The 16,717-nt window shown below is 32.7% G+C and overlaps 1 protein-coding gene across 2 annotated transcripts in view; it reads left to right on the forward strand.

Moving 5' to 3' along the window:
* The window catches only part of Nipbl (NIPBL cohesin loading factor), a 164,758-nt gene that overhangs the window by 86,570 nt on the left and 61,471 nt on the right, over positions 1–16,717 (forward strand). For both annotated transcript variants that reach the window (XM_048368339.1, XM_048368340.1), the window contains exons 10-11: positions 4,342–5,967; positions 16,206–16,388. In XM_048368339.1, coding sequence (XP_048224296.1) covers positions 4,342–5,967; positions 16,206–16,388 — 1,809 coding nt within the window. The remainder of the gene's footprint in view (positions 1–4,341; positions 5,968–16,205; positions 16,389–16,717) is intronic.

Below are 16,717 nucleotides of genomic sequence, written 5' to 3' on the forward strand. Positions count from 1 at the left end.
TTAATGTAGGAAGTTTTCTTGAAGGTATATTTGTTGTTTCAGGGTTGTGAGGTCATAAATAAAAGTAAAATCCTTCTAAAGTAATGATTTTGTAGTCAGCGTCTGGGAGATGAAATTAATTCTAAAATTGGCTTTTAATATATTCTAAGAACTTTTTTGGCTATTGTTGAATTATAGATAATAAGGAGCAAACACAACCAGATTATCTAAATTTATCTGGTCAATGTGGGTTTACTGAGAATTAATGTAGTTTCTGCAGTTGTTTGTCAATATATTCATTTGTTATGAGAGAAATATTACCGTCAACTAGAAACCAAAAACTATGTCTTATAAATAAGACTAGAAAGTTCAGCAAACATAGTTGATAATTGTGGAATTAAAGAAAAGGAATAATCTTAAATTGTTGTTGCTTTCTTGGATTTTTGTTTTTTAGTGTGGGTAGAACCTTATTCCACAAATAGGAAATACTTTTCTGACTATTAGATATTTATGTCCCTTTAGTCTCCCCTGTTTGGATGGACACATGCATGCACACAGACGCACACTGATAAAGTTGATTCTTAATGTTAAGTATTCCAAAAGGACCCTTTTTCTCCATCTTTTTTGCTTATACTTTTAACATCTGTAACTGCATAAATTAATTTTAAAAGACTTTCATCTTTGTTTCTGGGATAATCTATAGACATCAGTGTCTTCTTCATGTACTGAAAATTCCTGCTTTCTTTTTGTCAAAGAAGTTCTTTTGTTCATCTTTGCCTATTTTATCTTTTCCCAAGGTCCACTTTCCATGTTAGCAAGTAAAAAGAATGGCCTAACTTCACTAATACTTTCATATTATTATAATTCTCTTGCACTGTAATCTTTAGAAGAAGAAATATATATGATGAGCAAAAGCAAAAATGAAAAAAATCCGAAATATCTTGAAATCCAAAACTTTTGAGCATCAAATTTTAGAGTATTTGGAATTTTATGTCATCTTAATTGGCTACTGTTCGTACAACTATTGTGCTTTCTGTTTACACTGTTTTTTACTTATGACTTAGAAGTTGATGAACTTTCTTATTAACATAATTGAGTTCACATTTTCTATAAGGATCTTTATTTTAAAATGTATGCATCTGGATGACAAGTATAATATGTTTTGAAGTTGTGATACATTTTTGTATATACTTTCTTTAGGAGTATATGAGTTCTCATAGCTAATCTTAAGGTTCCTATTGGTGAAGAGGGCTTTAGGTAAGCAGTGTCCCAAATGTTAAATTTATTCATCTTAGAAATTGTTTTCCAACATTAGTTTCAAGTTACCATGTAGTCGAGACATAACAAAAGTTAAAAAGAAGTGACCAGTACAGATTGAGCAGCCCTTTATAGGAATAAATTCATAGTGGCACTAAATCAGACCAAGTAAATCAGAAAATAAGTGTTCTTCCTATATCCAAGAAACCATTCAACAATGATGAATTTTTCTTCCAGTTTTACAGAAGTAAAATACTTTGCAACAGTTGAAAAATTAAAACCTCATATCTAGCAGTATTTTATATATAGTGGGAAATTGAGATTTTATTATAAATATTCATTGACTCTGTAGGTTAAGATAGTTAAATTGAGCACAATTTCTCTGAAGTTACCATAGCTTCCCCAAATTTCAATTTAATGGCAAAAGATAAATTAGAATGGAGACAGTGAACTAGGTGCCTGTGGCTCATGTCTACAACCCTAGCTACTCAGGAGGCTGGAATTTGAATCATAGTTGCAAGACAGCCTAGGTAGAAAAGTCCATAGTCCTATGGTTCAAATGATAGAATACCAGCCTGAGCAAAAAAGCTAAGGGACAATACTCTGGCCCTGAGTTCAAGCCACAATACTAGCACAATAGGGGGGAAAAAAAGAATATGAAAGAGCAACCTATGAACTCTAAAGTATTTTGTAACCCTTATCAAAATCAGCCTTCTGTCTAGATGTCAGTGTCTCTTGCCTATAATCCTACCTACTTGGAAGATCTTGGTTTGAGACCAGCCTGAGCAGAAACGTTCATAAGTTCCTGTCTTCAGTAATACTTGCCTTCCATGGAAAACCTAACCTAAGCAAGAAGATCCTACTCAAATGCACATGCAAATAAGAATTGAAACCCTATCTCACACAAAAACAGGTTTTAGTTGTTCTTTTTTTACAAAAAAGATCTGAAGGTGCTCAGCAGTAAGAGTATCTGCTTTGTATGCAAGACCCACAGTACTGTAAAAATAAAAGAAAAAAAATAGTCTGTTAAGATATTTTAATATTTTCCCTTAAAAAACATTCTACACATTCAAAAAAGAGCTAGATATTTATGACAAGCTCTACAGTTTTCTGAAACGAATTTACTGTACTTCTTAGTGTTCACTGTAGTGATTTTTCAAAGCATATTGGATTGAAAATATAGAAATCTTTTTTCTCCTTTCCGTTTCTTTAATTGTAAAGATGACGTACAGAGGGGTTACAGGTACATAAATCAGATGATGACGACATTTCTTTTTGAACAGTGTCACTTCTTCCTTTATTTTCTCCCAGCTTTTCCCCCCTCACAACCTGTTTCCTACAAATTATATGTAATTCGTTTTCAACATAATGTCTAGTGAGTAACACTGCTACATTAGTTCACTCTTTGTCCCACCATTTGTGTGCTCCCCCTTATATGAAAATATTGAAATCTTAAATTTACAGTACATTAATTTCTAGGCCTTTGTAAAAGATTTAAGGGATAAGGTGTAAGTGTCTTGTTTATGATCTAATAACTATTTGCTGTGTCCTCTGGCAAAATAAAATACTTTCTGTGACAGAGGTTTTTTAAAGTACTATAAATTTAGTTCTGGATGCTTTTTTTCTTAGATGTTGATACAGAAAGCATTATTAAACTCTTCCCATCTTATTTGTAACTTTAGAGACAATCAAATGAAAACATAAGTTTTACTAGTCGTCGTCATTTTGTGAATAGATCGTGTGTCACAATAGATTTGACATTTGGGAAACAGAAGAAGCAGGCTGTGTTAGTTTTATAAAAAATAAAATAAAATAACTAGCATGTATCCTGAGTACATTTGGCAGATCGTACTCTCCTCTACCAGGGAGCCACATTATCAGCCCCAAAGTAAATTTTAGTTACATTTGATTAGAGTTTAAATTGAAATGAGCTGCTACTTCATACAGTAAGACTTTGGTGTAAAAAGAAACATTGTCATTAAAATGTTTTGGGGTTTTTTTTAACTTTGTTCCCCAACAATCAGGGACTGTTTTTCACTTCTCAGTTTGTGTGTATAGCCTTCTTCCTGAAATGATATATCACATTAGTGAATTATAAGAGAATCTTCTCTTGTTCAAATGTCTAGAAAAGACTTTTAAAAGCAGTTGAACAAGTAGAAAAACAAAAGATGATATAATGAAACTATTAAGAACTAGAGATTCACTCTATAAAGAATGACCTATAGATCTTTGCATTCAGACGTAGAATCATATTTAACTTAAAAATAGCGTGGTATTTCCACAGTGGCATATTTTTGCTTTTGTGTGTATTTGTCCTTTTCAGAATATTATAATTATTTCTTTCTGGACCCAACATATAAACTACTAAAAGGTTATGTTGAAGAGTTTTTGAAGTATTTTTGCCAGTAGAAGTTGCTTAAGAAGGAAAGTTCTAAAATGTTCTTACATGTTTCTGATAAATACCTGGGGTATATTTTGCTTCCTTATTCTAAATTCTATCATTCTGTATTAGCTTTTAAATTCCACATGTACTGTTAACCGCTCTTAAGAAATTTGAGTTCTGGGTCAAAGATTGATGACAGATTAATTCTCATTTCCCTATTTCAGCAACATAACTCATATCTTCTCTCAGGTTTCATTCATTTACATACTTACCTGGAATAAAATGTTGTTGTTCCTATTGGTATGTTGGCAGACTTAAGGCTTTTAATTGTTTTTGGTTAACAGTTAAAGCGATTTTAACTGAGAATTTATGATTTATAACTGGAAGAATCTAGTTTATCCTTAATAAATACGAACATAAACAGACATTTATATTTGGTACTTTTAAATTCTATTCATTTTTTTGTCCTTACACTTACATCCTCTCAAAAAGTATGATATTAACATTTGCAAGTTATTAATTTCAGCAAGCATGAAAATTTCCTCAAACCTTAATTTTTTAAATATTATATCATTCATGCTTACTTGTATATGCATATTTACATTTTCATTCACTAACATTTAAAAAAGAATGATGGTGTTAATAAGTCAGTCCATATGGATTTTAATAAGATGAGAATATATGTCTATTACTGATAATGAATATTTATCTTTAAATTTCAGATAAGCCTTTGAAAAAAAGAAAACAAGATTCTTACCCACAGGAGGCTGGGGGTGCTACAGGAGGTAATAGACCAGCTTCTCAGGAGACGGGTTCTACGGGAAATGGGTCAAGGCCAGCATTAATGGTTAGCATTGATCTTCATCAGGCAGGAAGAGTGGACTCTCAGGCTTCTATAACTCAGGATTCAGACTCCATAAAAAAGCCTGAAGAAATCAAACAGTGTAATGATGCGCCCATTTCTGTTCTTCAGGAAGATATTATTGGAAATCTTAAGTCTACACCGGAAAATCATCCTGAGACACCTAAAAAAAAATCTGATCCTGAGCTTTCAAAGAGTGAAGTGAAACAAAATGAAAGTAGGCTGTCAGAATCCAAACCAAATGAAAACCGACTGGTGGAAACAAAATCAAGTGAAAGTAAGTTAGAAATTAAAATGGAGACCCAAACGGAAGAAGTTAAGCAGAATGAGAACAGAACTACCGAATCCAAACAAAATGAGAGCACCATAGTTGAGCCCAAACAGAATGAAAATAGACTATCTGACACAAAACCAAATGACAACAAACAAAACAGTGCCAGGTCAGAAACAACAAAATCAAGACCTGAAACCCCAAAGCAAAGGGGGGAATGCCGGCCTGAAACTCCAAAACAAAAAAGTGATGGGCGGCCTGAGACCCCAAAACAGAAGGGGGATGGACGGCCTGAAACTCCAAAGCAAAAAGGGGAGGGACGGCCTGAAACTCCAAAGCAAAAAAATGAAGGCCGGCCTGAAACACCAAAACACAGACATGAAAATAGGAGGGATTCTGGAAAGCCATCAACAGAGAAAAAACCTGAAATTTCTAAACATAAGCAAGATACTAAATCTGATTCACCTCGGTTAAAATCAGAAAGAGCTGAAGCCTTAAAACAGAGACCTGATGGGCGATCTATTTCTGAGTCACTAAGACGTGACCATGATAATAAACAAAAATCAGATGACAGGGGTGAGTCAGAGCGACATCGAGGGGATCAATCTAGAGTTCGAAGACCAGAAACATTGAGATCTTCTAGTAGAAATGAACATAGCATTAAATCTGATGGTTCAAAAACTGATAAACTAGAAAGAAAACATAGGCATGAATCAGGGGACTCAAGGGAGAGACTATCTTCTGGGGAACAAAAATTAAGACCTGACAGTCCTCGTGTTAAACAAGGAGATTCTAACAAGTCAAGACTGGATAAACCTGGTTTTAAATCACCAAATAGTAAAGATGACAAAAGGACAGAGGGTAACAGGAGTAAGATAGACAGTAATAAAGCACACCTTGACAATAAGGCAGAATTCCCAAGTTACTTGTTGGGGGGCAGGTCTGGTGCATTGAAAAATTTTGTCATTCCAAAAATCAAGAGAGATAAAGATGGCAATATTACTCAGGAGACAAAGAAAATGGACATAAAAGGCGAACAGAAAGACAAAGTAGAAAAAATGGGATTAGTTGAAGATCTAAATAAAGGAGCTAAGCCTGTAGTTGTTCTGCAGAAACTATCTTTGGATGATGTTCAGAAACTTATTAAAGATAGAGAGGATAAATCAAGAAGTTCTCTTAAATCTATCAAGAATAAGCCATCAAAGTCAAATAAAGGTAAGAATACGTCTCATGTCATTTATATGCTAATCATCTTTAAGATTTAAGGTTTCTAAATATGAAACAGTGGAAGCCTACAAAAATTTAAAAGCTGCTACACAAAAAATAGAGCATTTCTATAAAGTAATTGTTTCCAGGAATGTAGATAAAAAATAACCAGTGAACTTTTTTCTCTTACTCATAGTTGACCTACTCATAGTCATGAATTTTACTTCCATTTGGTTGCAAGGTTTTACTGGTTAGTTACTTCAAATATTTCTAAACCTTGTTTGTTAATCAAACAAATGATGTTTTGGATTAGATGTATTTAACTCTAAAATGATACCTTGACTGTAGAGACATTCTGATTTATAATTAGATTGTAAACTGGATATTCATTTTTAGCATCTTAGTAGAGCCATGTGATTTTTAAAAACAAGTGTTACAGTGCTTTCAAGAATACTAAGTGTAACACTATTTTCTCACAGACTTATTTAATTACTGGTGAATGGATTGAATTTGTATAGTTAAGAAAGATTATTTTCTAAGGAGTAGTTGATTAGATATATTTTGTGTTTTAAAAATAGTATGTTCTTTTTTATGTAAAGGTAATGCTGAATGGTATTCATTCACCTAGTAATGGGTTAAATTATAAATTTGTGGAGGTGTGAGTGGTATTTTTTTTTTTTACACAGTTGAATACTCTGGATACTTGCATAGTAATATTTCATGTGAGAGAATCCTAGGTGGCACTTTGGGAAGAAGTATAATATCGTGTTTCTTTGTATAATTATGCTTAAAATATAATTGAATTTCTGTTGATTTGGAGCACTGGGGTTTGAATTCAGAATGTGATGCTTACTAGTCAAGTGCTGTACCACTTACCTTCATCCCTAGCAGGTTTGTTGTTGTTGTTGTTGTTTTTTAAAACAGTCTCAGGTTTTGGCCTAAGCTGGTGTTGACTGTAATTCTTTGTCTATAAGCCTCTGGAGTAGATTGGATCAAAGTGTACATCTAGCTTGTTAATGTGGAGATTTCACTAAACTTTTTTTTTTGGGGGGGGGGGCGGAGGGAGAAAGGAATGGATGGCCTCAAATTGCAATTCTTCTCTTTACCTGTGGAGTAGCTGGGCTTACATATACACTTACTACCACACCGAGCTTGTTGGGTTTTCTTTTAATGATGCTATGTGACAGGCCTCCTTAGCTCGTGCAATCTAATCATGTAATATAAACAAATTGAGATTTAACTTTGAAGGCACTAGAACTCTGATTCTTTGATTTTGTTTTCATTCTGTGAAATAACTTAGATTTTTGTTTACTTATAAATAAATAATGAAAATCTAGAATTACACTCTCCACTGTGGTATTGAGAGTCACCTCTTTAGGCTATTTAAACTGAAATTCATATAAATTGAGTGAATATCAAAAACTTTCTCTTCAGTAGCCACATGTGGCCATTGAGTACTGTATTGTTCACACAGACAACATTTACATCATCACAGAAAGCTGAATTTTATAGTTCTGCAATATACTAGGCCACACGGAAGGTATGATTATTATTTTGGTTACATACTATTTTAGCCTTCTACCCAAAAAGCTCTCTGCAGTGACATTTAGGTGCTGCTTTTTTTTTTTAACAAGGTATTTATCAAGCATTCACTTTTCACTTTATTTTGTTTTGTTTTTCAAAAATTAAAAAAAATATGATTGCCTTCTGAATCACTAATACTTTTACTCTTCTAGCAAATTTTTAAATTATAGCAATCAGATCTACAAAATTAGTAGTTTATGTTATTTCAATGACTTTTCATAATTGCTTGTTAATATAAAAGAGGTTATGGAATGTGGGTACTAGCACTAAGACCTAGACTCTTTTGAAGATTTCCTCTCATAATTTTCACTAAAAGTGCAGGGGTAGCTTACATTTATAAAGGTTGTATTCAACAATTTTAGATGAGTTAAGTTGAAAGATGGAAAGTGGTACCGTCTTGTTTCCTTGATCTGGATCATCTTTTTCTCCTTTACCACTGTCAGCTCATTAGCTTTGCTTTCTAAGCTCTGTTTTAACAGTCTTTTACAACTGCTAACCAACATTGAGAAACAAATATAACTTCAAATTAGTAATGGTTATATTATTTCCCATGAATTTCCACACATAATTCCATTGTCTGTAAATGTCTATTTCGTGTTCCTATGTGTTCCTCATAAGTACATTTTTAATTTAAGTGTTAGGCATGATAGTGGTCATATAGGAAGATGAGTCATGTTCCTGTTAGAGTGGTGTATTATGTACATGTGCATGTTTGTGTATGCATACACATGTATTATCTGCAATTAAACGCAGAGCTTTTCATTAGACTATTATCTTAGTCCTTAATGTTCATTTCAGGATGCTATGTTAGATGTCTTTTGGCTTGAATCTTAGGATCCATATCTATTATTTTCTTTGTTCTCATTTTGGCTTTATTTGAAATATCTGTTACTAACTTAGCAGTCACAGTTATGTGTGAATTTTTCTTATTCTTGTATTTAAAAGACACTTGTGGATTGGTGACTCTGTAGTACACATTACTTGGATTTTTCTTTGCAGCTAAGGTTTTTGTAAGCAAAGGAATTAGTCTTAAATATTGCTGGATACTTTTGTGGTTGGTACTTAGTAGAAGGTTCTCCTTTTTGGAAAAATCATAAAAAAATTTTTGTCCTTATTTTATCTGCAGTTCACATGTTAAATAGTCTTTAGGATAATTTGAAATTCTTTGAATATCCTTTAGGCTGAATGGAAGAAGTTTACATTTATAGCTCCTAATAGATTACTTATTTTCTGTTTATATGAGCATGTTAAATGTAAAGTAGTACTGTTACATTTAATTACTATAGTGATATGTCTAGTACCTACTACCTAGCACAATGCCTCATACATAATCAGTGTACATTAAATGAGTGGGGACAGTGCTGCTACCATAATCGAAAAATACTTGTGTACAGGTTAAAATTTGAAATGTACTAATCTTTTAATTTTCAAGTTCCTTTTCCCAAACTTTGTATTAACTTTCTTTACCTGTCAGCTACCTAATTTTTGTTAACATTCAAAGGAAACCTACTTATACTCATTTGTGTTTAATTACCTTTACTGTTAATTTGATCTATAGTTGTTACATGGGCTCAGTGTCAGTTCTGTTCTCTTTATTACATTATCTCATTTATTCCTTGTGGAGGGAAAGAGTTAAATATCTTAGAAAAACATTTTTCCTTCTACTTCCTACTTTCTTCAATTAATTTAATATTTCTCCATTACTTAAACTTCCAAGAAACATCCTTTACCATTTGTTGTGGTCATTCATTAAAGGAGAAAATTATTACTGAAAGTAACCTTAATTGGGAATGCATCTGGCAGCTCTGAGACAACAATGATTAATTTGTTTTGCTCATTTGATGAGCTGATACTAGTTTTTATTAGCAGTATTTTCACTCAGTTCCCTACTGTAATAGTAACCCTGCTAACTGTGGATCACTACAATACATTTGCCTGATGTCTAGTTTTTGCTGAACTAGTCTAGTTGGATTGTGTTTAGAATTCTCTGTTTCTATTTGGCAGAAAGTCCTGTTTTTGATAGTGAATTTATGGTGTGGTTTATGAATTCCTGAAGTCAAAAATCAAGAAGATTATAATATTCAGTAATCTAAAATAATACTATAGTAGAAGTTTGAGCAGTTTTATAAAACACCTTCCTAAAATAGTTCAAATATTGAAGACGTTAGTATCAATGATATCTTTAAGAGGTTTTTGGAGAACATTTATTATAGAAGTTGCAATTTGTAATTACGTGGTTGAATGTGTTTTTTAGTATAGCACTTTGAAACTATGTGCTGATGATTTCCATTTGTAGAAAATTTTGGTACTAATTATGCCCCATAGAAGTTAATACTGATTTTTAAAGAGATATGTTAATAGAAACCTTCTCTGTTGTTTTTCATGTTAGATTGAATATATCAGTAAATTGAGGATCGATCTTTACTGTCCTTGCTGCAGTTCTTTTTTAAAAATCTTTAAATAGTTGTACAAAGTAGTTTCAGTTCAGCCTATCAGTGCATGAGTATAATTAATCATCATCCATGTAGAGAAACCTTCTGTAGAGAAACTTTTTCATAAAAATTAAATTAGTTTGCTGGGTATATTCCTACTCATTTCTATTCCATATCGTAAGTCATCCCAAAAGCATAGTTCTCATATTTGTAGAAATAGATATATGATTGACAGAGAGTTTGCCAATATTCTCAGTAAACTTTCTATTATTTATGAAAAATAATCTTTAACATCTATGTTTCTCCTATCCTAAAAAGGTTTATGAATCAAATGCTCTCTTGAAAGCATCTAGAAGATATTAAACTGATGAATAACTACCTGGTAATATACTGTTAATAAAGTAAGATTTTAAAATATGGATCCCCTCTCATTCCCATAAAAAATGAACATTCTCTGGCTTCTAACATACAATTTTTGAATATTCTCCTGTAAACTCACTAGAAATCATAGTACCAGAAGCAATGGAATCAGAAACTTAAAAATCTTGCCCTTTCAAAGTTTGATACATTTAATTTTTAAACATAAGAAACCAATTTCCTTCCTACTTTGTGTAGTTAAGAATACCAAAATGAGTATTATTAAAAGAGCTAGTCTGCCCAGTTTTTAAAAATATAGGCCATTTTAATTATGCTTATTAAATGAAGAAAATTTTTAAAAATATGACAGGTATATATCTTTCATAATCCAAGTATATTTGAAGATACTGCTGCCACATTTATTTTTCACATGGTGTATATGCATATTAAGTAGAACATCGTGTGATCCCTGACTCCTGCTTTACTGTACTGAGTAGTAGATTGTCACTTACATAATAAATTTCATTGAAAGAATTTTTTCCTTTTGTAGTCTTCCTTATAGTTTGGTAACTGAACACTGGAGAAACCTTTCTGATGTTGGTATCAATATTATAGTACTAAATATATATAATATTTTATATATTTTATGTTTTGTTTTATATAAAATATGTTTAAAATATATGATATATAACATATTTTATATTATAAATCTTATACAATATTTTACATACAGTATATTTTAAAATTAATATTTTACATGCTTTATATTTTGTATATAAAGTTGTGTATGTATTATATACTATATCCTATATATTATATGTAACATGTACTATTAATATGTACTATACGTAGTATATACTATACTACATATATGTAGTATATACTGTACTATATATAATACATACACAATAGGCTTTTTGTGAGTCAGCTGTCCCTAATATTGTAGTGCCAAAATAATCACAATTTGTAAGTGAATGTAGGTCATTGTGATCCAATAAAACTATCTATATAACCAGGTAATAAGGAAAATTCATCTTGCAGGCTGTTTGCTAAGGCCAATGGAGATTTAAAAAATTGACATTTTACTTGAATAAATGTTATAAATTAATTTATTATTGTTAAGTAAATACCTGAAATTTGTACTGTCCACTTCCGTTTAAGCATGTATGTGTATGTTGAAGACAAATCTACACTTTAAAATGACTTGCAAGCTCTGGGCTTGAGATGTGGCTCAGGTATTTAGAGCACTAGTTGCAAGCATAAAACCATGAATGTAGACCTAAGCACTGCCAAAAAGAAAATAATTTTCTCTACTTTTTGTTTAATATTGGTAATTAAAAAACCAGCCAAATATATATTTTAGCAGAATATTTAGTATTTCTGAGTACTTACCTTGTTTTTTTGTTGTAATTGTTGTTTTGTTGTTATTGTTTTTGTCGGCCTTGGGGCTTGAACTCTCAGCATGGGCCTGGGCACTGTTGAGCCACAGCTCCACTTTCAGTTTTCTGGTGGTAAATTGGAGTCTCACAGACTTTCATGACTGGGCTAGTTTTGAACCACGATCCTCAGATCTCAGCCTCCTGAGTAGCTAGGATTACAGGCTTCAGCCACTAGTGCCTGTCAATACTTGCTTGCTGCCTTGTAATGGGTATAATAAAGGTTAGCATTCCTTGTATTGCAACAAAATATATAATAATTAAATGTGTACAGACATTTAAAATTTGTCACATTGCAACCAGACACAGGTGGCTCACTTGTAATCCTAGCTAATTAGGAGGCTGAGATCTTATGATTGATTACAGTTTGAAGCCAGCCTGGACAGGTAGTCTGTTACTCTTACCTCCAGTAAACTACCAAAAAAGCCAGAAGTGGAGCTGCAGCTCAAGTGGCAAAGTGCCAGCCTTGAGCAAACGAAATGTAGGGGAAGTGTTGCTGTGATTCAAAGCGGTAAACTGCTAGCTTTGAGTGGAAAAGCTCAGGGACCCTGAGTTCAAGCCCCACAACCAACAAAAAGAAGGAGCAGCAGCTCACTTCACTGCCTAGGCCCTGAGTTCCAACCCCAGGACTAGCACCAAAAATAAATAAATAAAATTATATATATATTTACAATATACAAAATATATACAAAAATAAATAAAATTATATGTATAGTTACAATACATATAGTCACATTGCAAATTTTGAAATGTTTTTATATTTTTACTTTCTCTGTGGGTATATAGAAAAATTAGCTTTCAGAATTTCAAAAAGATTTTTATTCATAAATGGGATTTTATAATTACATTTTTGTTCTGGTCATTGCATTATTCCTTTAGCTAATATTTCTGGATGTCTTCACCCTCCTAAAACTATGAAGATACTCCAGATACAATATATTTATGACTATATCACCTTTAGGATTTCAGAGAATAATTAAAAGTGATAACATATTTCTTAAGGAATTGGGTACTGTGGATCAAGAGTAAAGGAAAGATTTTCAGTTTTGGGAACTTGAACATTTTTACTAATCTTTACAGAGCTAATAAGATAAAACTAGCTTTTATTTTTTTTTCTCAAATTTTTATTATCAAACTGATGTACAGAGAGGTTACAGTATCATATGTTGGGCATTGGATACATTTCTTGTACTGTTTGTTGCCTTGTCCCTCATGCCCCCCTCCCTCCCCCCCTTTCCCTCCCCCCCCCCCAGGTGTTCAGTTCACTTACACAAAACTAGCTTTTAAAATCAACATTTCCAGGATATCCATAATTAAGCTCTTTGATACAACCAGCAGTCTGTCAAATTATAATAAGCAAATCCATTTAAATGTATCAAATGATTGTCTTACCTTTCATTAAATCGTGTGTGTGTGCGTGTGTCTGTGACAGTACTGTGGCTTAAACTCAGAGCCTACTGTTCATACTTAGCTTTTTTGCTCAAAACTAGTGCTGACTTGGGCCACATATCCACTTTTACATTTTTGCTGGTTAGAGATAAGAGTTTCTTGGACATTGCTGCCTGGGTTGGCTTTGAACTTCATTCCTCAGGTCAGCCTCCTGAGCTACTGACACCTGAATGTTTAAAATTCTTTACTTTAATAAATATTAACAGATACTACACTTTGGGTTATGTTAATCTAGAGAGATGTTTTCAGTGTGATTCTCCTATATTGATAAGCAGCACCATAATTCAAATGTTTTTTGTATTGACTCAAGGTAAGAGATTATGTAATAATACATATTAACAGTGCCTATTTTATTAAACAGAACTCAAAATTTTTGTTCTATTTGCCTTTACATATACTTGCTGTTCACAAACCACAAAATTGATTTTACAACCTGTTTGAACCACAACTTAAAAATTACTGCTAAAATTGAAAAGAAGACTTGCCAGTTCATAGATAATTGTAATACTTAGAAATATTCCCCAGATGCCTTCAGGAACAGAAAGTAGCTACAAATTTGACTCTGATAACTCCTCCCTACTGTTAGCATGCTGCTGCCTTTTAATTCAGGGGGTGGGGATGTTTAATCCTAAAAAAAGCCTTACTAGTCTTCTAGCCAACAGCTGGGATATATCCCAAGTTTTCTATCCCTCCTTCCCGCCCCCACCCCTTGTAAGTGCTCTGGCATATATGTCAAAGTTCTTTCTCTGAGGCTAGTATTTTTACAACCTCAAAATTATTACTAATCAATCTTCCTGTATACATGCATTTACTAAGGACTAAGGACTGCCCATAGTGCAGTCTTCCTGAGTACAATCTTCCCTGACACCAGTATTACATTTTCATTAGTAAAATGATTGTCACTTCTGTCCTTAAAACAAAGGACTGAAAGTTTCATAACAACTCCTCCTTAATACTGAATAAACTCTCAAAAGGGATGAAGATGTGTTATGCTTCCATTTCTGCTAATACATCAATTTCTGTAATTTGAATTATTTGATATATATTTAATTTATTATATTTAAATAGCTGTACAAAAGGGTTTCAGTTTCAACATACCACAGTTTATGAGTACAATGCATATTGATCAGTGTAACCCCTTCCATTGTTCTGATTACATATTCTTGAGACTTTAAAACTCTTAATTACTACCTGTTTATTTTTCTGCCGTCGTTTATTTTAATTAAATGTTATAAAAGTTAGTGTTTTATTGATTATAAGCTGCTAATATGGCATGCTATAAACCACTAAGAGTTTTTTTGGCTACTAATTCCTAAACTATGTTAGATAAGGTATCACTTTCATACTTTAACGCAAAGATTTACGTAGCTAAGTCATATAAAATTGTCTTTAGTAGTCATCAAAAATAACTTTTTGAATAGGTTTTGCTATTTATGTCTTTTTCGTGTGTGTGTGTGCGTGCGCGCGCGCGTGCGCTCTCATACTGGTATCAGGTTTTGAATTCAATGCCTTTTATTGAGTTTTCTTGCTCATAGTTGACACTCTACCACTTGAGTCATGCCTCCAGTCCAGCTGGCCTGGTTAGTTGACAGGGAAGTCTTACAAACTTTTGCCTGGGCTGACTTGAAACCTGTATCCTTCAGGCCTCAAGCTCCTTTGGGGCCAGGATTACAAGTGTGAGCTACCAGCATCTGGCACTTTAACTTTATTTTAAACTATCAGAAAAATGCTATAGACTTTTTTCATCATAGAAATTATGTATTTATCTGACTATATAAAAATTTATAATTTTATTGTAAAGGATAGTATAGTACGTATTTTAATTTTTCATGGGAAATAAATTTTTATAACATTTCAGTTTAATATTTTAAGTTGTATACGTGTATAGTTTAAAATATTTAGGTCTATTTGTTCTACCTTGTGTTTAACTACACATATATCGGTTTGTTTAAGGAAAACCTCCAAAATCTTAAGATATTAACATTCTCAAATAGACAACAATGGGTAAAATGTATAAAGCTCACAATCATTGAGATATGTTCGGTAAAAATATATAAAGCTCAGGATCATGAGAAAAGGAAGTGGTGCTGAATGTTCTCAAACTCCTGTCTGTGGTATTTGGAAGTATCATTGGTTTCAGAGTATATATATTTATTCCAGACATGTATATAACAAATTTGGGTTCTACCAAATGGGACCTGTACTGTCTGCTTGATCATGTTATAGTAAATTTCTAGCATCAGAAAATTTAAGCCACACATGGTGTGCACACCTTGTAATCCCAGTACTTGGAAGGAAGTAATGTGAGGATCATGAGTTCAACTACAAAATTATTGAGATCTTACCTCCAAATGAAAACAGCTAGGGGATGCTACTTAAGTTGTACAACACTTGCTTATCATACTTAAGGCTTCTGGTTTCATTCACCATTGCCAAGAGAAAAAATAGTGTGGGCAAATGAAAGCATTAATCAAAATGGTTGGTAGAATTACTCTTGGTTATTGTGGTAATAAGTGTCATGTTTTAAAAGTTGTTATATGAATATGTATGCATGTATGTATAAATTGTTTTATAAATTTAGGGGTAAAAGTATTATATTGGGGTAAGTGTAATTTTTTTATTACAATAAAAAGGTAATTTAGGCCGGGCAGTAGTAGCTCACACTTGTGATCCTAGCTACTCAGGAGGCTGAGATCTGAGGATCACAGTTCAAAGCTAGCCCAAAGCTAGTCCGCACTAGAAAGTCTGTGAGACTCTTATCTCCAATTAACCACCAGAAACTAGAAGTGGAGCTGTGGCTCAAAGTGGTAGAGTGCTGGCCTTGAGCAAAGGAGCTCAGAGACAGCGCCCAAGCCCTGAGTTCAAGCCCCACGACCAACAACAACAAAAAAAGGTAATTTAGAAAATGTACTATTTGGGGGGTTTTGTGTTAATTTGGTTACAATTTTTATCTTCAGATTTAATTTTATTTTTTGTATTTTATTAATAGGTAGTATAGATCAATCAGTGTTAAAAGAATTGCCCCCTGAACTCCTGGCAGAAATTGAATCTACCATGCCACTTTGTGAACGTGTGAAAATGAACAAACGCAAGCGTAGTACAGTTAATGAAAAGCCAAAATATGCTGAAATCAGTTCAGATGAAGATAATGATAGTGATGAAGCTTTTGAATGTAAGTATCACATTCCTTTTTTAAGAATTAAAAGACAGATTGATGTATTTTTTGAGGGTAAACAATAGCAATAGCATGGTGACCTTAATTCTTAATAACGTAGTATAGCAAATTTTTTCTTTATACTTTAAAAATGTATGAAATAAGATCAGTTGGCACCAAGAAAAAAAATTTAAATAATCTATACTTTTATAAAACATACACCAGGTATGTGTCTATATGTATTTAACAAACATTTATTGAGCTGCTACTATATACTAGGCATTGAAATTCAAAATGCAATGAAAATTTGACCCCTATCTCAAAGAGTCTTTAGTCTATTGGGGGAA

Source organism: Perognathus longimembris, chromosome 19, assembly GCF_023159225.1.
Source record: "Perognathus longimembris pacificus isolate PPM17 chromosome 19, ASM2315922v1, whole genome shotgun sequence".
Classification (NCBI taxonomy): Eukaryota; Metazoa; Chordata; class Mammalia; order Rodentia; family Heteromyidae; genus Perognathus; species Perognathus longimembris.